General features: G+C 41.9%; 1 protein-coding gene across 2 annotated transcripts; it reads right to left on the reverse strand.

Moving 5' to 3' along the window:
• Positions 1 to 1,169: 1,169 nt before the first annotated feature.
• Positions 1,170 to 16,005, reverse strand: lmbrd2a (LMBR1 domain containing 2a). 2 transcript variants are annotated; one of them, XM_020467229.2, is made up of 18 exons: positions 15,875 to 16,005; positions 15,347 to 15,600; positions 14,987 to 15,087; positions 13,230 to 13,328; positions 12,950 to 13,117; positions 12,593 to 12,803; positions 11,843 to 11,917; positions 11,594 to 11,707; positions 11,288 to 11,471; positions 10,555 to 10,736; positions 10,120 to 10,253; positions 9,767 to 9,872; positions 4,735 to 4,832; positions 4,391 to 4,497; positions 4,103 to 4,149; positions 3,741 to 3,840; positions 3,414 to 3,510; positions 1,170 to 2,967 (listed from the first exon to the last, which is right to left on the reverse strand). In XM_020467229.2, exons 2-18 carry the CDS (start codon positions 15,518 to 15,520, stop codon positions 2,904 to 2,906), a joined length of 2,061 nt encoding a protein of 686 aa, XP_020322818.1. In that variant the 5' UTR covers positions 15,521 to 15,600; positions 15,875 to 16,005; the 3' UTR covers positions 1,170 to 2,903. The 2 variants fall into 2 exon arrangements, 1 of the variants encoding a protein (XP_020322818.1); XR_004207858.1 differs by lacking the exon at positions 4,103 to 4,149 and having other exon boundaries at positions 1,929 to 2,967; positions 15,875 to 15,999.
• Between the last annotated feature and the right edge of the window lie 9,540 nt (positions 16,006 to 25,545).

A 25,545-nucleotide genomic window follows, 5' to 3' on the forward strand; every position in this document is an offset into this window, starting at 1 on the left:
GGAAAAGGTGGCGAGGACCATTAGTTATGTTTCCTGCCTGCCCAAAATAACTCTCTGGTTGTGTCCCAAATGGCACCCTATTCCCTATATAGTGCACTACTTTAGACCCCACTTTCTCCTCATCCCTCCAACCCCCAAGAGACAAAAGCAACACTCCCCATCCTCTAGCACCTCCCCATCCTTTAGATCAGCATGGCCACTGCCCCTCCCTATCCTTTAGATCAGCATGGCCACTGCCCCTCCCCATCCTTTAGATCAGCATGGTCACTGCCCCTCCCCATCCTCTAGCACCTCCCCATCCTTTAGATCAGAGTGGTCACTGCCCCTCCCCATCCTCTAGCACCTCCCCATCCTTTAGATCAGAGTGGTCACTGCCCCTCCCCATCCTCTAGCACCTCCCCATCCTTTAGATCAGAGTGGTCACTGCCCCTCCCCATCCTCTAGCACCTCCCCATCCTTTAGATCAGAGTGGTCACTGCCCCTCCCCATCCTCTAGCCCCTCCCCATCTTTGAGATCAGTGTGGTCACTGCCCCTCCCCATTCTCTAGCCCCTCCCCATCTTTTAGATAAGTGTGGTCAAAGCCCGGCCTCAGTCCCCGTGAGAACCAGAGTGGGACTTGGCCCCTCCCAACCTACTTTGAAGAATCTCTAATTTGAAATATATTTTGTTTAACACTTTTTTGGTTACTACATGATTCCATATGTGTTGTTTTGATGTCTTCTAGTATTCTACAATGCAGAAAATAGTTAAAATAAAGAAAAAACCCTTGAATGAGTAGGTGTCGCCAAACTTTTGACTGGTCCTGTAGATTAGGGGAAATAATAAGCGATTAGAGAGGGCTGTCAGGCAGATGAAGGTGCCGGCGAGTCTTCTCTCCTCAGACAGGCCCGTCTCTCACGAGAACATGGCGAAGAAGGGAACAGACTGTATAGAGAGTGGCCGGTCAGGATCGGCTGAAGCCATTGAAGTTTGTTATGGATTTCAATAGAGAATACAGAATGGGTTTCTCTGGGTCAGTTCCCGTGAAACATGGGTAATCCCTGCCCTGCCTCAGGGCTACATTTAACCCCTACAGAGAAGAACACTGGAGCCAAAGGACATACACTGTCGGGGGGTAGGTTCCTTGTCAATCATTTTGCTTATTGGTGAAATCAGCAATATCTTTAAGTAAATAAATCAAATACCTTTATTAATGCAATTGCAGACAAGTTGACAACGGGAACATGGCACGCATGTTTCCCAGTAAGTTCTGCACCCCACCTAAGGGCACAGCTGATTTTATACATGTGATCACTCCCTAGTGGTGTCATCACCTACATCAACGTATGTGTGTATCAATAAGCTGAGGTTACCGTATAAGGCAACCTAGTACAGTAGCTTCTCTGAATTTATTAGCATTGTCTGTCACTCAAGATCAACATGTCAAAACCAGACAGTGGTTACTTCTCTCTATCTAGTTTCAGTCTGACTCAGACCCAGTCTGCAAGCACACTCTCACAACAGCCAGGGCTTAACCACAAAGACTGATATAGATAGAATACGCTGCACAAGCTCAGAGTTTTTAGACACATAACAAAACATGAATCTTCACGTCCCCTTAATAATGAGGAGGGTCTTTGGGATCCACCCCCTACACCACAGTATGGGATCCACCAGTCCACACATATAGACTGTGTGCCAAATGGCTCCCTATACAGTGCACTACTTATGACCTGAGCCCCTTGGAATGCAGTCATAGAACCATAGTAGCCTCCACACATACTGCACGGCCCACAAGACCTGCAGTCTCCCAGTAGCAGGTATGAGGTCAAATCATCCCTTCATCACCATAAACCATCACTAATAATATAGATCAACGTTAATTTACAAATACATACCTTTAATTGAATTGAAATTTGACTAAATAGTTTCACAATTTTTTTTTGGGGGGGGGGGATGATTTATTGAAACTGGATCTGAAATATAATGGGGGATTTTACATAATCAAACCTTTACTCACACAGTTCTTACTGGTTAACATGGTTAACACCATCCTCACCCTTAAGTTCCAAGCATCAAACACCACTGAGCTCAGTTATTATTCATAAAAAACGACAGTGCAGTCAGTACCTTTTGATTAAAAGAATGACAGTACATCTATAAAAGGACATCGATATTTAAATATGCAGCATTTATGGAAATAAAACCATTTAAAATGGAGCAAAACTAGGGTGCACATCCATTATGACTTCAGAAAAATCAAGGCACAGGAAAATCTCCTAGAAAGAAGACATGTATTATCATTGTACCCTAAAAACTCATACATACCCTGGCAAAGAAGAGGCATTGTGAGATGGGTGGCAGCGTAGCCTAGTGGTTGAGCGTTGGACTAGTAACCGAAAGGTTGCAAGACCAGATCCCCCAAGCTGACAAGGTAAAAATCTGTCGTTCTGCCCTTGAACCAGGCAGTTAACCCACTGTTCCTAGGCCGTCATTGAAAATAAGAATTTGTTCTTTACTAACTTGCCTAGTTAAATAAAGGTAAAATAAAATGACTGAGTAGTCGTTACAGAATGAATGGGTTCTAAAAACAAACGGGGAGAAAAGGTAAGCACTTGGTCAGGGGCCCTAATGCATCCCTTGTTCCTAAGGTTAAAAGTCACAGTTGTTCCTGAGGTCAGACAATGTTTTGTTCTTGGGGCACTACTGGAACCACAGTTGGAGTGCTGATCTCAGATCAGGACCCCCTGGTCCATGTTATCTTATTCATTATGATCCCAATGTGCATTAAATAAATATCTATCTCCAGACAAACAGGCTAAAGGACAAAAGAGAAGAAGAAAATATCCATGGAACTCTAGCAGCCGTGTGGGCAATGAGGAAAGGTCAGTTCAGTCACATAGCCTCTGAGCAGGGGTTCCTCTCAGACATTGTTTAAAATGTGTGGCCGAGAGGACGCCAGGGAGAGGTAACGTCCTCCTGCGTACCTAGAGAGGGACAGACCAATGAGAATTAATATCAGATCAATCATTCCCCTTTCTCTTCTACTGCCATTATAATAAAACAATGTTTTCCCACCATGCACTAGCCTGGGCGCCAGTCTGTCATCCACTGTCCACGAGGTACTATGACTAGGGCATAGTACCTCTGGGTTGGAGAATGACTAGGATCTAGTACCTCTGGGTTGGAGAATGACTAGGATCTAGACCTCTGGGTTGGAGAATGACTAGGATCTAGTACCTCTGGGTTGGAGAATGACTAGGATCTAAGTTCCTCTGGGTTGGAGAATGACTAGGATCTAGTACCTCTGGGTTGGAGAATGACTAGGATCTAGTACCTCTGGGTTGGAGAATGACTAGGATCTAGTACCTCTGGGTTGGAGAATGACTAGGATCTAGTACCTCTGGGTTGGAGAGTGACTAGGATCTAGTACCTCTGGGTTGGCGAATCACTAGGATCTAGGCTTGTGGTGTCCACGTCCTGAAGTAGCCCAGTGTGATCCCCGCTCTCTCTCCTAGTCAACTGGGCAGCTGAAGAGAACAAACATTTAAGTTTGAGTCCCAAATGGCAACATATTCCCAAGGTAGTGCACTACTTTTGACCAGGGCCTATAGGGAAAGTTGTGCACTACATAGGGAACAGTGTTCATTTGGGACGCAAAATAACATTTGATTGACGGCTATAATGCATCAGACATTATGCCATAAGCATTAAATATTTTAAGTCTGTTGAAAATGATCATCATAAACGTCATACTCACTGTCACTGTTGTCTGAGGGAGAGTCGTTGTCCTTTAACTCGGAATAACCATTTCTGCTCCTCCTCAGATTTCTCTGTTCTCCATAGCGCTCTCTCCATCCCTGAAAAACAGTTATTTTACATGGTGTAGGGTTAAGTTGACCCTAGACGCCCGTTCTTGAGTCAGTTTTTGCATCCAGGATTAGGGAAGCTGATCCTAGATCTGTACCTAAGGGAAACTTCATGCCGGAGCATTTTACATAGACAGTGAACCCAATGAGCTGGCGGGTGGTTCATAGTTTGGGAATGCAGTGGTGTGAACATTGATATGGGGTCTTCTCCAGTGTCCAGAGAAGACTCCAAATAAGAAAGGACCGCGCTCACTCGTTTCCGACTCTCCGCATCCTCACTTCTCTGTCGGTTTCTTCTTTCTGCAACAACAACAAGCAGAGATAGTGGCAACATTGTCCCAGACTTGGTCTTATCCACATGGACTCCAAAAGGAGAGCTTTTCAAACGGCATCCAGGCTGAGTGTACAACTGTTGCTCTGGGGTGAAGTTTCCCTTAGTGACAGATCTAGGATCAGCTGCCCCTCCCACAATATTAACCTCAACCAATGCAAAACTGATCCAAGATCGGAGTCTAGAGGCAACTTCACCCTACAATAGTACCTCTTCTGATAAGCTCTCTGCCCTCTTCCACCAGCTCAGAGGTCAAGTCATCGCTCTGACTAATATACTGTGGGAACCCCAGGAGGTTGAGACATCGGGTACCCAGGCTGAAAATACACAGGGAGGGGAGGAAGAAAAACACATGGCCATGTGTTAGGTAAAGGAGACAATCTAGGGTTCCATTTCCAGACTTTTAAATGAATATAGCCATTGATTGTTAAAGCATATAACTTCCAAACTGATCCTAGATCACCACTATGAGACAAATGTCAATACAGACCCTGTTGTCTTATGATGGGAATCCCCTGGAGAGGATGTCAAATAGACCTGCAGACAAGACATACCTGCAGTAGGTGGCGATGCAGAGGAGGACTATGAGCATGGGGTAATAGATGTAGAAACCATCTGCTATGAAGGAGAGGAGACGCATAGAGCCCATGATCTGGTAGACACAAGAAAAAAAAGGAGTTGAGAAAATGGTGGCTTCGATACCTAGAACGTCTAGCTGATTAAATAAATCCCAGTAGGGTGATGTTCATTGTTCAGTAACATGCCAAGTGGGTTCCGCACGACTTGACTAGTTATCCTTTACAATGAGAGAGCCCATGTGACCGAGGCTACGTCCCAAAATGGCACTGTATTCCCGATATAGGGAATAGGGCTCTAGTCAAAAGTAGTGCACGACATAGGAAATAGGGCTCTGGTCTAGATTAGTGCACTGTAGACTACCACAGTATGAGTCATAATACTCATAAAACCTAGCGGTCAAATTCAATCAATTTTCCCACAAACCATATTTTAAGTGTTTCTAAAATGCACTACGGGAAAAATGAATGGTGGAAAAACGATTGGAACCATTTCCCTGTTTGACCGCTAGGTTTTATGGGTATTATGAAACCTCCACTGTGGGGTCTACAAAAGGCAAAAGGCAGAAACTACACTTTTGGTCAAAATGTAGTTAAGACTCAAATAAGGCTTTGCAGTATCTGTTTTATCTTGTGGCAAGTGTCCTGGTTCAAATATGTTCCGTTTCAGAGAAAATGGAGTGTGACATTTGCACTTCAGCTTTTTCACACCGTGTTTTGACTCCCGTTTCCCACTCTGCCAAGCAAAGGCAACGAGCAGTAAGTACGCAAACAATGAACCTGAGAAAAATGTCTTTCAAATGCATTTACTGTCCAGCCAAATATGTTGTAGGTAGATAAGTGATACACTGATGACCATCACGGTCACCTAATAATCCCCAGTTTACAATTGGCTCATTCATCCCCCTCCTCTCCCCTGTAACTATTCCCCAGGTCGTTGCTGTAAATGAGAATGTGTTCTCAGTCAACTTACCTGGTAAAATAACGGATAAATAAAAAATGTAATCATCCGATTATGAAGTTCTTTTTATGCATATAAACCATGACCATTGATTTGACCTATGATCCCCTAAGTCAAATAAATTACCATACAAAGTCAAACAGAAAAAAACAACAAGAAAGTTGAATAAACCCATTTCGATTGTAGATGCTGCACAAAGACAAATATTTAGTATAAACATTCTGCGTGATGAAATAGTCCAATGACTATGAGGATTATTGAGGATTATTGAGGATTATTGAGGGTTATTGAGGATTATTGAGGGTTATTGAGGGTTATTGAGGATTATTGAGGATTATTGAGGATTATTGAGGATTATTGAGGGTTATTGAGGATTATTGAGGATTATTGAGGATTATTGAGGATTATTGAGGGTTATTGAGGATTATTGAGGATTATTGAGGGTTATTGAGGGTTATTGAGGATTATTGAGGATTATTTTGGGATTATTGAGGGTTATTGAGGATTATTGAGGGTTATTGAGGATTATTGAGGATTATTGAGGATTATTGAGGATTATTGAGGGTTATTGAGGATTATTGAGGATTATTGAGGGTTACTACAATACAACATTCAAAACATGAAAACACAACTACATCATTAAATAGAGTTGGAATGTAGTGAGAACTCTCAAACCGTTCCCATCAAACAGAAAAACAACAAGAAAGTTGGATCAACACATTTAGATTGTAGATTGTAGAGCCTTCAGAAAGTATTCACACCCCTTGACTTTTTACACATTTTGTTGTGTTTTACAGCCTGAATTTAAAATGGATTCAATTGAAATGTCGTGTCACCGGCCTACACACAAAACCACATAATATCAAAGTGGAATGATGTTTACAAACTAATAAAAAATGAAAAGCTGAAATGTCTCGAGTCAATAAGTATCTCCTTCCAGACTCATATCAAACATCTCCAATCGAAAATCAAATCAAGAGTCGGCTTTCTATTCCGCAACAAAGCCTCCTTCACTCAAGCCGCCAAGCTTACCCTAGTAAAACTGACTATCCTACCGATCCTCGACTTCGGCGTTGTCATCTACAAAATGGCTTCCAACACTCTACTCAGCAAACTGGATGCAGTCTATCACAGTGCCATCCGTTTTGTCACTAAAGCACCTTATACCACCCACCACTGCGACTTGTATGCTCTAGTCGGCTGGCCCTCGCTACATATTCGTCGCCAGACCCACTGGCTCCAGGTCATCTACAAGTCTATGCTAGGTAAAGCTCCGCCTTATCTCAGCTCACTGGTCACGATGGCAACACCCATCCGTAGCACGCGCTCCAGCAGGTGTATCTCACTGATCATCCCTAAAGCCAACACCTAATTTGGCCGCCTTTCGTTCCAGTACTCTGCTGCCTGTGACTGGAACGAATTGCAAAAATCGCTGAAGTTGGAGACTTTTATCTCCCTCACCAACTTCAAACATCAGCTATCTGAGCAGCTAACCGATCGCTGCAGCTGTACATACTCTATTGGTAAATAGCCCACCCTTTTCACCTACCTCATCCCCATACTGTTTTTATTTATTTACTTTTCTGCTCTTCTGCACACCAATATCTCTACCTGTACATGACCATCTGATCATTTATCACTCCAGTGTTAATCTGCAAAATTGTAATTATTTGCCTACCTCCTCATGCCTTTTGCACACATTGTATATAGACCCCCCCTTTGGTTTCTACTGTGTTATTGACTTGTTAATTGTTTACTCCATGTGTAACTCTTTGTTGTCTGCTCACACTGCTATGCTTTATCTTGGCCAGGTCGCGGTTGCAAATGAGAACTTGTTCTCAACTAGCCTACCTGGTTAAATAAAGGTGTTCTCAACTAGCCTATCTGGTTAAATAAAGGTGTTCTCAACTAGCCTACCTGGTTAAATAAAGGTGTTCTCAACTAGCCTACCTGGTTAAATAAAGGTGTTCTCAACTAGCCTACCTGGTTAAATAAAGGTGTTCTCAACTAGCCTACCTGGTTAAATAAAGGTGTTCTCAACTAGCCTACCTGGTTAAATAAATAAAAATATTTAAAAAAAAGAAAATTTAAAAAAAAATGCTTAACAAATCACAATAAGTTGCATGGGCTTACTCTGAGGGCAATAGTGTTTAACATGCATTTTTAATGACTACCTCATCTCTGGACCCCACACATACAGACAATTGTAAGGTTGAGCAGTGAATTTCAAACAAAGATTCAACAAAAAAGACCAGGGACGTTTTCCAAAGTATCGCAAAGAACGGCACCTATTAGTAGATGGGTAAAAAAAGCAGACATTGAATATCCCTTTGAGCATGGTGAAGTTATTAATTACACCCAGCCACTACACACCCAGCCACTACAAATATACAGGCATCATTCTTAACTCAGTTGCCAAAGAGGAAGGAAACCGCCATGAGGCCAATGGTGAATTTAAAACAGTTCCAGAGTTTAATAGCTGTGACAGGAGAACAGAGGATAGATCAATAACATTGTAGTTACTCCACAATACTAACCTAAATGACAGAGTGAAAAGAAGGAAGCCTGTACAGAATTAAACAAATGCATCCATGCATCCTGTTTGCAATAAGGCACTAGAGTAAAACTGCAACAACAAAAAACAGCAAAGAAATTAACTTTATATGCTGAATACAAAGTGTTATGTTTGGGGAAAATCAAACACAACACATTACTGAGTACCACTCTTCTTTTTACTTTCTTAAAAACAAAAAAATTCTCCCTAATTTCGTGGTATCAAATTGGTAGTTGCAGTCTTGTCTCATCGCTGCAAATCCCGTACAGACTCGGGAGAGGCAAAGGTCGAAAGCCGTGCGTCCTCCGAAACACAACCCAACCAAACCGCACTGCTTCTTGACACAATGCCCACTTAACCCGGAAACCAGCTGCATCAATGTGTCGGAGGAAACACCATACACCTGGCGACCATGTCAGCGTGCACTGCGCCCGGCCCGCCACAGGAGTCACTAGTGCATGATGGGACGAGGACATCCCTGCCGGCCAAGCTCTCCCCTAACCCGGACGACGCTGGCCAATTGTGTGCCGCCCCATGGGTCTCGGTCGAGGCCGGCTGCGACAGAGCCTGGAGTCGAACACAGAATCTCTAGTGGCACAGGTAGCACTGTGATGCAGTGCCTTAGACCACTGCACCACTCGGGAGGTCTGTTCATATGTTCAAGCATGGTGTTGGCTGCATCCCGTTATGGGTATGCTTATCATCTTCAAGGACTAAGGAGAAAACCAGGTTCATTCTGCTTTCCAACAGACACTGAGTGACAAATTCACCTTTCAGAAGGGCAATAACCTAAAAACACAAGGCCAAATATATACTGGAGTTGCTGAAGATGTGGATGTAAATTAAGGCAGCCCCCCGCTCCTCTCTGATTCAGAGGGGTTGGGTTAAATGTGGAAGACACATTTCAGTTGAAGGCATTCCGTTGTACAACTGACTAGGTCTCCCCCTTCCCTTACCAAGACGATTTTGAATGTTCCTGAGTGGCCTAGTTAGTTTGACTTAAATCGTCTTGAAAATCTTTGGCAAGACTTGAAATGTCTGTCTAGCAATGATCAACAACCAACTTGGCAGAGCTTGAAGAATTAAAAAAATAATAATGTGCAAATATTGTACAATCCAGGTGTGGAAAGCACTTAGAGACTTACCCAGAAAGACTCACATCTGTAATCACTGCCAAAGGTAATTCTAACATGTATTGACTCAGGGGTGTGAATATGTATATAAATTATATATCTATCTGTCTTTCATTTGCAAAAAAAACTTTTTTTTATCATTTGAGGGGTCATAGGTCAAATCAGTGGTCATAGTTTATATGCATAAAAATGACTTCATATTAATATGATACATCAGTTAATCTACCTACACCCTATTTGGCTGGTTAGCAAAAAAATATATATTTTAATTTTGACTGTTGCTGTAGTTCCTGTGTTTTGTGTTTGTAGGGCAGTGTATGTTGAATAGGGTGCCATTTGGGATGCACACTGGGTGTGACTCACTGTGGTGTATGCTGTCTGTATTCTCTGCTGGTGAGAAATGGAGGCGTCCATGTGGATGAGACCCAGGAAGTTGAGACACAGCGGAGGAGTCAGTCGACAGAACAACCTGCGTTTTAAAGGTATACACACAGTACTCAAAGTGATAGTCAGACAAACATGTAGACTGAAATGTTGTAGAGTTCTAAAGCTCTAGAACCAAGCTCAAATAGTGACATCTACGGTGTCCATATTAGGACAGCCGCAGTCCCAGCTTCTTTCAGTCTTAGCAAGAGTTATTTTCGAGGCTGTCCTAAAATGGACACCATAGACACACCTTCACAAAACACTGTATATTTTAGCGGTGAGAGACGTACATTCCGCTGAACAGTAGGCTGTAGGCGTCTGTCTGATGATGAGGTACCAGGTAGTAGTAGTTGAAGACTCGGATGCGGAACACGGTGGAGTAGACACAAACGCACAGGAATAAAATAGAGACGAAGCACGCCATCTGGTGGTGGACAGAACATCACCACGATCATTTGGCTCGTTGGTACTGAACGGAAAAACCTTTCTCCATATTTCCTGTTATACTTCTACATTTTCATGTATGTAATTTATCCACACTGTGTTTGCAACTATGCTATCCTAAACGTCTAGTAGTAGTAATAGTATTAGTTACTTTATGGTCGCAGGTAAGACATTTTTCAGATCAACATGACAATAAACTAGCCCGGTCCCAAATCAGCTTGTGTTCTGCAGACTGGCACCCAGGCTAACTATACACACAGAATCCTCTAAATAATATCTACCTCTATGTACAAGTAGTTGTAGTCACTCTCTGCTAACTGGATGAAGATGGCGAAGAGAGAGAGAACAGGATGTGTGCTGAAGAACGTGCATTCAGACCACACCACAGCCACAGAGAGTAGAGACAGCAGTAGTGCCAGCAGCCGGTAGCACCACTGTCGCAGCACACACTCCCAGTACCACTCTGAAGAAAAACATCACAACAAATGTTGCTAAATAGATCCATTCGATTGTTGGAAGCGTTAAGATTACTGGGTGTGAGGAGTTTTGCTTCTTTTTAATAAATGTACTTTTTGCTCCATGCACCAGGTAAATTAAGGTGTGTGAGTTTACTCTTTTGAAAAGTTCCCAATTCAGTCAGATATTGGCATGAGTATTGGGGCAGGGAGGGACACGCATGAGGATAGATAATAATACATTCATACATACACAATTGATGAATATCAAGAGCCAGTCTGTTGAAGATACCGAATAAAGTCATTCTCTGTGTACATTTGGATTTTCTAAAGGGCCTGATACAGCTTCCACAACACAGTCCTTTTCACGACAGCCAGAGTTCAACGTGTTCACAGGTAAGATGACCGTGGCTAGACAGTAGGCATACAGTAAATTGTATCCCAAATAGCATCCCATTCCCTATAGGCCCTGGTCAAAAGTAGTGCACTACATAGGGAATAGGCTGCTGTTTGGAACACAGCCTATTGAAGAATTCCATTGTCCCCTACTTGAACTCACCTATGGTAGGAGTGTACAGGTATTTGCCGAGCCAGCCGGGTGGCTGGGAGGAGAGGAAACTATGGACAAACTGATGGGAGGTACTGGTCTCATTCTTACACACGTCCTCTAAATGGAAGGCCTCTTCCAGAAGGATCGCCCACTGGACCTGGGTTTGACTGTGTCTCTGGCCAGCGCAGATCACCTGGCCAACACACAATACCAGGATCACCCCACTCCTAGACACTATGTACATCATGGGTTACTTTCACAACAACAATGTGAGTCGAATTCAAACACCGTCTGACCATTTAAAGGAACAATTACTTGCTTATGAAGCTTCACTAGGCTCCTTTTGGAAGGATAGGTCCTCTGTGTGCTTTCATCCTCACTGTCCTCCGTGTTCAGCCTCACCATTTTCTCCTGGATTTCCATGGGACACTAAAATGGATGTGCTTATTTTAGATTTTAGACTTAGTCGTTCATATTAACAGTGAACATGATTAATTATCATCATTGTAGACTGTACCACTGATTTACAAACGGACGTATTCAACTTTGTTCTGACATTCTTACCTTTCTCAAAATAGTGTCAATGCTGATCCTTAGGGGGTGACCGTACCCGATTGATTCATTGACATTTGCCACCTCCTGTCAAAGAGAAATTCATTCAATGGCCTAAAACAATGCATTGATTTGTCATACCTCTACACAGCGATATGACTGTCTCTATAAAGAGTAGTGTAAACACCAGAGAGAGTGCAAAGCGAGAGACTGATCTGTTATGAACTGCCTCACAGATAACGGTGGGCGTCAGTCATTTATGAACATTTGAACATCTAGGCCATGTTCTGTTATAATCTCCACCCGGCACAGCCAGAAGAGGACTGGCCACCCCACATAGCCTGGTTCCTCTCTAGGTTTCTTCCTAGGTTTTGGCCTTTCTAGGGAGTTTTTCCTAGCCACCGTGCTTCTACACCTGCATTGCTTGCTGTTTGGGGTTTTAGGCTGGGTTTCTGTACAGCACTTTGAGATATCAGCTGATGTACGAAGGGCTATATAAATACATTTGATTTGGTTTGATTTGATGGTCACCCCATTCTATACATAGAGCACCACTTTTAACCAGGGCCCACAGGGAGCCACAATATTTACCATCTGCACGGGAGTGCACTCCTCTCTCGTACAACGCGAGAACAAATGCTGCCAAGATTAGCCCCTTGCGTCGTACTGTCTGCCTCGCTATACTTACGGACACGTCGCTGAGTGGACCTTTGAAAACCATCATACTTTACGACTTCCTTTAGTTCTTCTCGTCCATCTCACCTCCATGGCGTCATCCATGTTTTCCTCGGCGTCTGACTTTTCCTTCGCCAGCTTGGCCGCCTTGAAGTAGGTCTTGGCCAACAGGTAACCGTGGCGAGAGGAGTTCCAGTACAAGCACGGGATCTCCACCAGGCCATAACCTAGCAACAGCACCAAGAGGAAAAGCCCCCAGGTGTTTGCTGCTGCGATGCTAATGGTTTGCAGACCCTGCCTGGAAGAGAAGACAGAGACGCTTACATGCTGATTTAGGGTCAGATTTGCATTTTCCCTACGAATGGCTAATGTTTAGATTGGGTTGGATTGATTCAGGAGGGGGGACGGGACAGGGATGCAGAAGGTGTGATGGGGTTTACTCACCAGGTTAGCTGCCACTGGGGATGGACAGCCAAGTAGATAAGCAAGGAGCAAAAGATGACCAGGTAGGTGCCATAGTAGATGGCGTTCTCGATAAGGGCCGTCTTAATCTTACCGGGGATAGAAAAGCCCCCAGAGCTTGCATAGGACTGCATGAAGGGGAGCAACAGCCTGAGTAGACAAATAAAAACAACAACAAAAAACATTAGCCAAAAATAGAATGTAAAAATCCACTGGTAAACGGTTGCTATTGCAGTCAGGGTGGGTGAACAGTAGAGCTCACCAGGTCAGACACTGAGAGGTCCAGTAGACCACGCGCCAGAACACTGGCAGAATTCCATCAGGAATATAGCTCCATGGCTTGTGACATACTTTAGGTGTGCTGTAATTAAAAGAGACAGCAGCACAGGTCATCCTCCTAAGAGACAACACTATGTGCACATTGTAAAGGAAACCACATGAATACAAGACAACCGTTGCATAAATACAAGTCATAAAGCTGTCAGCAGACAGTCCAGTGGGCACTCACAGTTGAAGTGGGAAGTTTACATACACCTTAGCCAAATACATTTAAATAAAGTTTCACACAATTCCTGACATTTAATCCGAGTAACAATTCCCTGTCTTAGGTCAGTTAGGATCACCACTTTATATTAAGAATGTGAAATGTCAGAATAATAGTAGAGAGAATTATTTATTTCAGCTTTTATTTCTTTCATCACATTCCCAGTGGGTCAGAAGTTTACATACACTCAATTAGTACTTGGTAGCATTGCCTTTAAATTGTTTAACTTGGGTCAAACGTTTCGGGTAGCCTTCCACAAGCTTCCCACAATAAGTTGGGTGAATTTTGGACCATTCCTCCTGACAGAGCTGGTGTAACTGAGTCAGGTTTGTAGGCCTCCTTGCTCGCACACGCTTTTTCAGTTCTACCCATACATTTTCTATAGGATTGAGGTCAGGGCTTTGTGATGGCCACTCCAATACCTTGACTTTGTTGTCCTTAAGTAATTTTGTTACAACTTTGGAAGTATGCTTGGAGTCATTGTCCATTTGGAAGACCCTCGATCCTTGAACCTTTAACTTCCTGACTGATGTCTTGAGATGTTGTTTCCACATAATTTTCCTTCCTCATGACGCCATCTAGTTTGTGAAGTGCATCAGTCCCTCCTGCAGCAAAGCACCCCCACAACATAATGCTGCCACCCCCGTGCTTCACAGTTGGGATGGTGTTCTTCGGCTTGTAAGCCTCCCCCTTTTTCCTCCAAACATAACAATTGTCATTATGGCCAAACAGTTCTATTTTTGTTTCATCAGACCAGAGGACAATTCTCCAAAAAGTACGATCTTTGTCCCCATGTGCAGTTACAAACTGTAGTCTGGCTTTTTATGTCGGTTTTGGGGCAGTGGCTGTTTCCTCCAGCATCTTCACAAGGTCTTTTGCTGTTTTTTTTTCTGAGGTCTTTGCTGATTTCTTTTGATTTTCCCATGATGTCAAGCAAAGAGGACATGAGTTTGAAGGTAGGCCTTGAAATACATCCACAGGTAAATGATGTCAATTAGCCATTCAGAAGCTTCTAAAGCCATGACAGAAGTTTCTGGAATATTCCAAGCTGTTTAAAGGCACATTCAACTTAGTGTATGTAAACTTCTGACCCACTGGAATTGTGATACAGTGAATTAAAAGTGAAATAATCTGTCTGTAAACAATTGTTGGAAAAATTACTTGTGTCATGCAAAGTAGATGTCCTAACCGACTTGCAAAAACTATAGTTTGTTAACAAGAAATTTGTGGGGTGGTTGAAAAACGAGTTTTAATGACTCTAACCTAAGTGTATGTAAACTTCCAAATTCAACTATATCTCTGGTCCAGGTACATAGTTAGGGAGTTCCTCTACTAGAGCCCTCTTATGCTACATTGAAGCCAGTCACTACAGAAATTGGTCATGAATTTAGTCAATGGCGTTCAGTGCATAACGTAACAGGGTGTTTAGTTGAGGAATGCGGTACCATCCTGAACCAAATGTGTTGGTACTGTACCTTGTAGGGAAGACAGAGGAGTTGGATGTCTGATTAGAGGGGTCTGAACTGGTCAGAGCCCTGGGTTTCTCGTTGTCAATCTTACACTGGTTATATATGGTCTGAAATAAGAACGTGTGAGTACGCAAATACACGCGCACACACACACACACGCACAATTTAATGTCCTACTATTTTACATGACAGAGTAACAGTTATTCATCACTTTAACACCCCTACTGTACAGCTTCCGACATGAGCAGATTTCCATACACTCTGGGGTGAAGTTTCCTCTCTGTACAGATGTAGGATCAGCTTCCCTTAACCAATAGTGGGGGAAATGCTAAACTGACTCACGATCGGCGGGTAGGAACAACATACCGTGCTGACATCCAGCGGAAGGATGAAGACGATGAGGAAGCAGAGATACCAGGACAGGAGGGTCCCGAACAGCACCAGTGGGTGCTGCTTGCGGAAGTGTCCATAGCGATGCAGGAGAAATAGTGGCAGGAAGAAGACCAGCACAATCTCGATACCCAGGGCTCCACCGCTCATCCTGTTGCTGCTATACCCACATACTGTGCCATCCCCTTCACACACTGTCTGTCTGTCTGTCTGTGTGAACTCTGCACAGACTGTGGGGGCGGGTACATAGGTAGCAATACAAACACATTGACAATGCTACGGAACAAATCCAAAGGGCTGTGTAGGCTAAATGCAAATATGACTCATCTGTTTTACCCGTTATATAACGTTGTCCTAATAGGTTGAAAATGTAATGTTGTAATCTAGCCTATAAGGACTAGTAGCCAATAAATTAACGTTAGCGATATTTTTTGGTTGATTTCATTAATTACGGTTAACAGTATTGTTAATATCAAGCCACAAATAAAAGTATATTAAGTTTACCTCGATCCTTGAACCCCAGCTGAAATTCTTCGAGCCGGTCTCTTCCCTCACGTATAATAACCTGATAATAACACTGTGTTCCCGAAAAGTGGAATCCGCGTACACAACCTTTGAAACAGTTAAGCAACAGTACGCGTGTCTGGACCAACTTGGCATGTCGGGAAATGTAGGCTATGTGCGTACACCCTCTAGCTCACTGAGGTGTCAAACTCATTCCACCGAGGGCTGAGTGTCTGCGGGTTTTTTGTTTTTTCCTTTCAATTAAGACCTAGACAACCAGTTGAGGGGTGTTCTTTACTAATTAGTGACCTTAATTCATCGATCCAGTACAAGGGAGGAGCAAAAACTCGCAGACACTCGGCCCTCAGTGAAATGTGTTTGACACGTGTGTGCTAGCATCATATTATGTTTTTTGAATAGGTATGCCTCATCTGCATTTCAAACAAAAACACAGTGGACACTCCGCCATTGTTTTGGAAAAACAGCTTGAGGGATGGGCTGGAGAAATGTACTGTACCTTCTCTCAAATGAATGGACAGAGCCAAGGATGCATGTAGGCTTACTGACCAATCCTGAGATCAACATTTTATAGTTTTAACCATCTTTTGAGGCTGTATACAATTTGTTCTTTTACAAACAATGTAGTAAAACAAGCTTATGTTTTGGGATCTGATGGTCTACTCAGTTGAACTAAACACATGAGACATGTATATGTTTTAGCCTATTCCCCAAGAATTGATGGATATACAGTATAATAATAATATCAAAGTCCAATAATGTATTATTATTATTATTAATACAACCAATCAGAGATTTCCCCTTAAACTCCAAGGGGTCAAAAAAATGAGGTGTCAAAACTGTTTTAAACTTCTTCTTTAAAAAAACCTCTTTCTGAAATTGTAGGACTTTGTCAAGCTGCTAGTTACCGACATAAAAACAAAATTATTTAAGATGATTTCTGTGTTAATATGGAGGATTGAAAAATAATCTATGTTTTGTACACTAGTGGTGTGCTGCTAAACTGAAAATGTGGACTCAAAGTTTGTGATAAAATCACAAAATCTGGGACAGCGGTAGATGTATGTACCCTGTAAATATATAGATATGGAGCCACCCCAGATTTGGCCCCTGGGGGTGTGGCAGCCACTATATATTTTAAATTCCAGTCAATGTCTCTATACCAAGTTGAGAGTCTCATCTTTCAGATACATTTGGAACTAAGTTGAAAGCTCACGTCTGATGACACTGGTGGCCAAATCGCCTGTAAGGCATATAAGTGGTTATTTTAGATCGTACTGGTACATGAAATAAGCTCAATCGCCAATTTCTGAGCCTCTGAGTATCACAGAAACACAACACTTTAAATGAACAACAGCAACATGCCTATGACAAGTTGCTCTGGATTGATCGAAATAACTGTTAAAAACATACAAAAACGTATATTTTTAAACATTGAATTTGGCCAAATATATGCTCATTGTCTCACAAAAGGTTACAAAAAGTCAATCTGTTAATGTTTGACAGGAAGTGTAATTTTGCCATCATTTCCAATTTGGGGTATAAAAAAAAGAAGACACCTTTAGTGCTTTTATAGAGAGGACTGTCTTCATGAATTTCAATGGACAATCTGAAACCACAACAAAGCAGTGAGGCTGCCACTTTTTAGGGGATAAACAATTAAGGCTAATATTGTAGGCTAATTAAACTATGTTGGCTGATGTTCTGTAGGCTAATTAAACTATGTAGGCTATCTAATATTGTAGGCTAATTAAACTATGTAGGCTATCTAATATTGTAGGCTAATTAAACTATGTAGGCTATCTAATATTTTAGGCTAATTAAATTATGTAGGCTATCTAATATTGTAGGCTAATTAAACTATGTAGGCTATCTAATATTTTAGGCTAATTAAATTATGTAGGCTATCTAATATTGTAGGCTAATTAAACTATGTAGGCTATCTAATATTCTGTAGGCTAATTAAACTATGTAGGCTATCTAATATTCTGTAGGCTATTTAAATTATGTTGACTAATATTCTGTAGGCTAATTAAACTATGTAGGCTATCTAATATTCTGTAGGTTAATTCAATTATGTGGGCTATCTAATATTCTGTAGGTTAATTCAATTATGTGGGCTATCTAATATTCTGTAGGTTAATTCAATTATGTGGGCTATCTAATATTCTGTAGGTTAATTCAATTATGTGGGCTATCTAATATTCTGTAGGTTAATTCAATTATGTGGGCTATCTAATATTCTGTAGGTTAATTCAATTATGTGGGCTATCTAATATTCTGTAGGTTAATTCAATTATGTGGGCTATCTAATATTCTGTAGGTTAATTCAATTATGTGGGCTATCTAATATTCTGTAGGTTAATTCAATTATGTGGGCTATCTAATATTCTGTAGGTTAATTCAATTATGTGGGCTATCTAATATTCTGTAGGTTAATTCAATTATGTGGGCTATCTAATATTCTGTAGGTTAATTCAATTATGTGGGCTATCTAATATTCTGTAGGTTAATTCAATTATGTGGGCTATCTAATATTCTGTTAGCTTTTTGAAATGATGTTTTTTAATATTTTTTATTTCACCTTTATTTAACCAGGTAGGCTAGTTGAGAACACCTTTATTTAACCAGGTAGGCCAGTTGAGAACAAGTTCTCATTTCCAACTGCGACCTGGCCAAGATAAAGCAAAGCAGTGCGACACAAACAACAACACAGAGGTACACATAAACAAACGTACAGTCAATAACAATAGAACAATCTATATACAGTGGGTCTGAGGCTGGGATAAATTGATACATGGGCCATAGTAGGGACGTAATTACAATTTAGCAAATTAACACTGGAGTGATAGATGTGCAGATGATGATGTGCAAGTAGAGATACTGGTGTTCAAAAGAACAAAAAAGTAAATTAAAACAATATGGGGATGAGGTAGGTAGTTGGATGGGCTATTTACAGATGGGCTATGTACAGCTGCAGCGATCAGTAAGCTGCTCAGATAGCTGTAGGCTATCTAATATTCTGTAGGCTATTTAAATTATGTAGGCTACATAATATGCCATCAATGTAAATAACAATTTGTTCTTAACTGACATGCCTAGTTAAATAAAGGTTACATTAAATAAATACAATATTATGCCCACACGAACTAATAGGGCATGGAGCTGGAAAAATGGAACCACTCTCAAATTCGGATATGGAGCTATGGATGCAAGGCCTGACCATTCAGATCAAAATTATATGTTTAACAAACAATGGAGAAATATATATATATATATATATATATATATATATATACACTGATTATATTTTGGGTTCTGAGGTATGGGGTAAGACAACCTTTAAAAGTTATATTCTTGAACGATCAATGGCTATAGACCAAATCTGAAGGCCTAACTGTAAAGTAGGCATCCTAAAACCATGTAAACAGGTTTCTACAGGATGTGTCCATTTATCCCAGCCTCAGACACTTGCATTGGGATACAGACCTACTGAGAGTTATGTAAGCTGAGACTACATCTCTACATGAGACACTCATTGTGACAGTGCAAGGGGTTTACACTGTCTATGGGGGTCAGGCACAGGAAATTACTCAAAGGTAAAGACACAGGTGTGCTGTGTAAACAAATGGGTTTTTATTAAGAAAAACACTAATTTAATCCTGGCTCTTCCAGAGCTCTACAGGGTCACAAAAATACATCTCCAAGAAAATGATCAGGTGGTTGAGGAACTCATTTCTATGTAGTCACCTACATTGAGATACTATTTGAGTCTCTATTCCACCTGAGACAGCCTCGTTTCTTTGATCTGATTCAATCTGTGCATTCCTTCCTGTTTCTCATCACCTTCCCATTTGATGTTACATTCAGGTGGAATGTCATTTTGTATACATTTAATCAAGGAACTTGGAAGATTATATGAACTCTTACACGACTGGTTGTTTTAAGGTCTTCTGGGACCTTTTCAAGTATACTCCTGTGTATACAGACGCAGGCCTGCTCTCATGACACATAACATTCATGTCAGCAATGTGAAAACATCCAAACATAGGCATCCTCAGAGCCCAGAGGCCCTAGAAAGTTAAAACACACCATTCTGTCCTCCAGGAGAAAGTCTAGTTGTCCAATGAGATCCAAGCTGAGATGTTCCAGCAGACACAGACAGACGCTCCAGTCATCCACGCTCTCTGGACCTCCGAGTAAATTCAACCATAATGATCCAAAAATGTCCAGAGATTGTGGCCAATCTTCAAGTAGGTCATCCATTGCTTGTGTTCTGTTTGTTCATGTGGTCCACACTGCCAATGATGGTGTGTGGCAAAGTGCTCTCTCTCTGTCTCTCTCTCTCTCGCTCTCTCTCTCTCTCTCTCTCTCTCTCTCTCTCTCTCGCTCTCGCTCTCTGTTTCTCTCTCTCTCTCTCTCTCTCTCTCTCTCTCTCTCGCTCTCTCGCTCTCTGTCTCTCTCTGTTTCTCTGTTTCTCTGTTTCTCTCTCTCTCCCTCTCTGTCTCTCTCTCTCTCTATCTCTCTGTCTCTCCCTCTCTGTCTCTCTCTCTCTCTATCTCTCTGTCTCTCTCTCTCTGTCTCTCTCTCTCTGTCTCTCTGTCTCTATCTCTGTCTCTCTGTCTCTCTCTCTCTCTCTCTCTCTCTCTCTCAGGAGCTTAGTGAAGCCATCTGTCTACATCCTGAATTTAACCCCCTTCCCCAGTAACACACACACAGGGCAAAGGAGCCTGTCAGACTACAAGGGATTAGTCCTCATTTAGAAGAACCTCATTGGCCAGACTGGCACTGCCAGTAAGCATCTCTCACTCGTCTCCTAATCAATTTGTGAGGTGTAAACATCCTTTGATGACGGTGGAGAACCATCTTTTTACATGTCTTCGCTTACAATCATATCACGAATAACATACTTCAGTGAACACACGTAACTCCAAATGGTCCTAAGTATACAAGTGTTTTCCATACTTATCTGTGCTTCACATGACAGAGGCCTCAACTCAATCTGACCCTGAACTGGCTCAAGCTGCTGAACACTGTCTGTACCCGAAGTAGCAAATGTTTCACTGTTCTCATTGTTCAACTGAAAGCTGTATCAGTTTCGTATCAACCAACATTTATAATGGTACATGTACAGTGCCTTGCGAAAGTATTCGGCTCCCTTGAACTTTGCGACCTTTTGCCACATTTCAGGCTTCAAACATAAAGATATAAAACTCTATTTTTTTGTGAAGAATCAACAACAAGTGGGACACAATCATGAAGTGGAACGACATTTATTGGATATTTCAAAAAAATGTAACAAATCAAAAACTGAAAAATTGGGCGTGCAAAATGATTTTCAATTACTTTCAGTGCAGCAAACTCTCTCCAGAAGTTCAGTGAGGATCTCTGAATGATCCAATGTTGACCTAAATGACTAATGATGATAAATACAATCCACCTGTGTGTAATCAAGTCTCTGTATAAATGCACCTGCACTGTGATAGTCTCAGAGGTCCGTTAAAAGCGCAGAGAGCATCATGAAGAACAAGGAACACACCAGGCAGGTCCGAGATACTGTTGTGAAGAAGTTTAAAGCCGGATTTGAATACAAAAAGATTTCCCAAGCTTTAAACATCCCAAGGAGCACTCTGCAAGCGATAATATTGAAATGGAAGGAGTATCAGACCACTGCAAATCTAACAAGACCTGGCCGTCCCTCTAAACTTTCAGCTCATACAAGGAGAAGACTGATCAGAGATGCAGCCAAGAGGCCCATGATCACTCTGGATGAACTGCAGAGATCTACAGCTGAGGTGGGAGACTCTGTCCATAGGACAACAATCAGTCGTATATTGCACAAATCTGGCCTTTATGGAAGAGTGGCAAGAAGAAAGCCATTTCTTAAAGATATCCATAAAAAGTGTCATTTAAAGTTTGCCACAAGCCACCTGGGAGACACACCAAATATGTGGAAGAAGGTGCTCTGGTCAGATGAAACCAAAATTGAACTTTTTGGCAACAATGCAAAACGTTATGTTATGTTTTGTAAAAGCAACACAGCTCATAACCCTGAACACACCATCCCACTGTCAAACATGGTGGTGGCAGCATCATGGTTTGGGCCTGCTTTTCTTCAGCAGGGACAGGGAAGATGGTTAAAATTGATGGGAAGATGGATGGAGCCAAATACAGGACCATTCTGGAAGAAAACCTGATGGAGTCTGCAAAAGACCTGAGACTGGGACGGAGATTTGTCTTCCAACAAGACAATGATCCAAAACATAAAGCAAAATCTACAATGGAATGGTTCAAAAATAAACATATCCAGGTGTTAGAATGGCCAAGTCAAAGTCCAGACCTGAATCCAATCGAGAATCTGTGGAAAGAACTGAAAACTGCTGTTCACAAATGCTCTCCATCCAACCTCACTGAGCTCGAGCTGTTTTGCAAGGAGGAATGGGAAAAAATGTCAGTCTCTCGATGTGCAAAACTGATAGAGACATACCCCAAGCGACTTACAGCTGTAATCGCAGCAAAAGGTGGCGCTACAAAGTATTAACTTAAGGGGGCTGAATAATTTTGCACGCCCAATTTTTCAGTTTTTGATTTGTTAAAAAAGTTTGAAATATCCAATAAATGTCGTTCCACTTCATGATTGTGTCCCACTTGTTGTTGATTCTTACAGTTTTATATCTTTATGTTTGAAGCCTGAAATGTGGCAAAAGGTCGCAAAGTTCAAGGGGCCCGAATACTTTCGCAAGGCACTGTATATAGCATTCAGATTTGCTATAGAATCTCGAGACTAATTTGCTCTCTGCCTTTAAGCTAATTGCCTTTTAGCCCCCCAGGGTTCAGATTAGTATTACACCGTGCTATTCTAATTACCATATTTTGTACTATGCCCTTGCATGTAAGATTGAACCTCCTCTCGCAATTCGGTATTAGATGTGTTATTTCTACCACCTCCATGGCCTCGAGTCTCCTCTCTCTCCAGCCAAGTCAACGTATCATTACTTGAGGGTCTAGCCCTTCCTATTCAATCACATATTCATGCATGGAAGTTGATGCAAACATTTTCCATGAGTGGTCAAAGACCTTGGAAAAAGTTGGGAAATGTTCGCAAATGGATTTTTCTGAATTTCCTAAGGATAACCACCAGGTGGCACTGATGTCAACATTGTGACGCTGATCTTTGTGGACGATTGTTTACAAACCGATCTGTCACATAAACCCCGCAATGTCTTAACTCAAACGTCGTTACACGTAAAGGTTTCACTTACAAAGGAGAATCCCAGTAGCGTCGAGGTAAAGTCAGCCGTGGGACTGGCTACAGACCTTCCTGCAATAAGTGTTTCATTGTCAGTAGAATAAGACACGTGAGTTTCGGCAGCTATATGAACGACATTAAAAACATATGTAATGGGGAGTAGTTCACACTCTTGTCTCTGGGTTCACAACCAGGCTGACGTGGATACTTTAATTACATTATCTTCACCACGATATACTATTAACTACTAACTATGTATTACTTTCTACAGAGAAATGTCAAACTGTTATGATAGGTATATTTCTTTCTTCACAAATTACATTTCACAAATACTACAGTAATACTACAGTAATGCAGTTTACATGTCTAACTGAGTTGCAGTTCACTGACTATAATTAAAACAATATAATCAGATAAGAACAATTCTAAGATGTTATTCTCCAATAAAGGATATCTACTATCATCCTCTTTCTATTGTGTTTCAATCACAAGGCCATGCCCACATCTTTTAGAATGTTAAAGGGATAGTCCACTCAAATTACAAAACTACTTTATTTTGGTTTCTTTGCCCTGTAAGCCATCTATGGACAAGGTGTGATTGGTTTTGTTGACCTGTTCACTGTGTCATTTTGTAATTTGGGTGAACTGTCCCTTTAAACAGGCTGGGCTAGGAAAGCAGTAGGAATTCTCACAGAGCAACCTATTCTCTGATTTAGGGTTTGTTTTTATCCAGAATGTCATGCCTTGATATTTTATGATATTGATGGCTTCTCATGTCAATAGTTTTTTATCAAACAATACAAGTTTAATATGGGGGATAAAAGATCAGCAGTATTTTCCTCCTTTCTAAAGAAAGGTAACTTTAAACAGGGAACTAAACAAAGGCTGCTACTGGGTTTCTGATAACTCCCCTTGGCACCATAAGAATTACACCATGGGCTTGTGAAAGAGGAACTCTTCAGCCCTTGTTGCCAATGAAACTGAAAATGGACTCCTCCTGAGCAGATTACAAAATACACTGGATATTTCTGGTGATGTACAGGAAGATGTGAGTGTGTTTCTCAGACAGACAAGTAACCAGCCGTGGGCAGATGAAGTAGGGTCCATTCAGATATGAGAACAACCCACTTGCCTTGTCCTGGACTCTTCTAAACAACAGACTACGGCTACGTTGAGACCTTTTGTTTGAAGTCTGATCCATGGGAAACCTTGGGCACAAAGATGCTGTGGGACAAAGCGGGCACAGTGCTGCTGGTCCCTAGAGTGGCACCGTAGAGCACGGATCCCATAACCTGCCCCCGATTCAGCACCCCCTGGGAGGGGCCACTCCCCCAGCCCACCTATGGTAGCTTCAGCCGAGGATATCTCCACAAAGAGGTATACGTTTACACACTGAAATCGAGGGCAGTGTACAAGCTAGTTTGGGACGCTTTGTGACGGTGTCCATTACAGCCTATTTCTTGGGGCATTAGGTGGTCAGTGACATAAAGTGGGTTTGAGTTGTAGTGAACATGCAACCATGGAGGGAACGCTAACTCCCAGGTAGCCAAGTAAATAAGCACACCTATTTCACAACCTCAAACAAGTGCCCTCCCTCAAACAAGTTCCCTCCCTCAAACAAGTTCCCTCCCTCAAACAAGTTCCCTCCCTCAAACAAGTTCCCTCCCTCAAACAAGTTCCCTCCCTCAAACAAGTTCCCTCCCTCAAACAAGTTCCCTCCCTCAAACAAGTTCCCTCCCTCAAACAAGTTCCCACCCTCAAACAAGTTCCCTCCCTCAAACAAGTTCCCTCCCTCAAACAAGTTCCCTCCCTCAAACAAGTTCCCTCCCTCAAACAAGTTCCCTCCCTCAAACAAGTTCCCACCCTCAAACAAGTTCCCTCCCTCAAACAAGTTCCCACCCTCAAACAAGTTCCCTCCCTCAAACAAGTTCCCACCCTCAAACAAGTTCCCTCCCTCAAACAAGTTCCCTCCCTCAAACAAGTTCCCTCCCTCAAACAAGCTGGAAGTGTTAGAAAATAAAACGAGGTGTGGAAATGATTTACAGAACTGAAATACTAATGTGAAACAAGAACAAGCTTGAACTTTGATTTCATCTTGAGAGAGCCAAACATAAATGTTTAACTATTCTTTTGTCTACTTCACTCTGCTTGCTCACCCAGGCCTAGAATGAATCACTTTCCACCCTTGACATCTTAGTAATTGAACCGTTTTCATCTAAAAGAATGAGTGAATTTTTGTAAAAGTGTTTTCACTAAATATCATTTTTCATGCAAAAGATGTTGATTTGTCAGTCAATCACAGGGATAACACCCTTCAAATTCACATGACGTGCGATGACAATGGCCATTATACGCCCCTACTGTCACCCCATGACTAAATGGGACAGAAATACCAGAATTGGTT

The sequence above is a fragment of the Oncorhynchus kisutch genome, linkage group LG3, assembly GCF_002021735.2.
Source record: "Oncorhynchus kisutch isolate 150728-3 linkage group LG3, Okis_V2, whole genome shotgun sequence".
In the NCBI taxonomy this organism is placed as follows: Eukaryota; Metazoa; Chordata; class Actinopteri; order Salmoniformes; family Salmonidae; genus Oncorhynchus; species Oncorhynchus kisutch.

Excerpts from the sequence above, each read along its gene's own strand:
- lmbrd2a (XM_020467229.2), bottom strand. The coding sequence starts at position 15,520 with ATGAGCGGTGGAGCCCTGGGTATCGAGATTGTGCTGGTCTTCTTCCTG. Across the intron at positions 10,737-11,287 it reads CCTGTACACTCCTACCATAG|AGTGGTACTGGGAGTGTGTG; the intron begins GTGAGTTCAAGT and ends GTTTTTCTTCAG. Across the intron at positions 10,254-10,554 it reads ACAACTACTTGTACATAGAG|ATGGCGTGCTTCGTCTCTAT; the intron begins GTAGATATTATT and ends GTCCACCACCAG.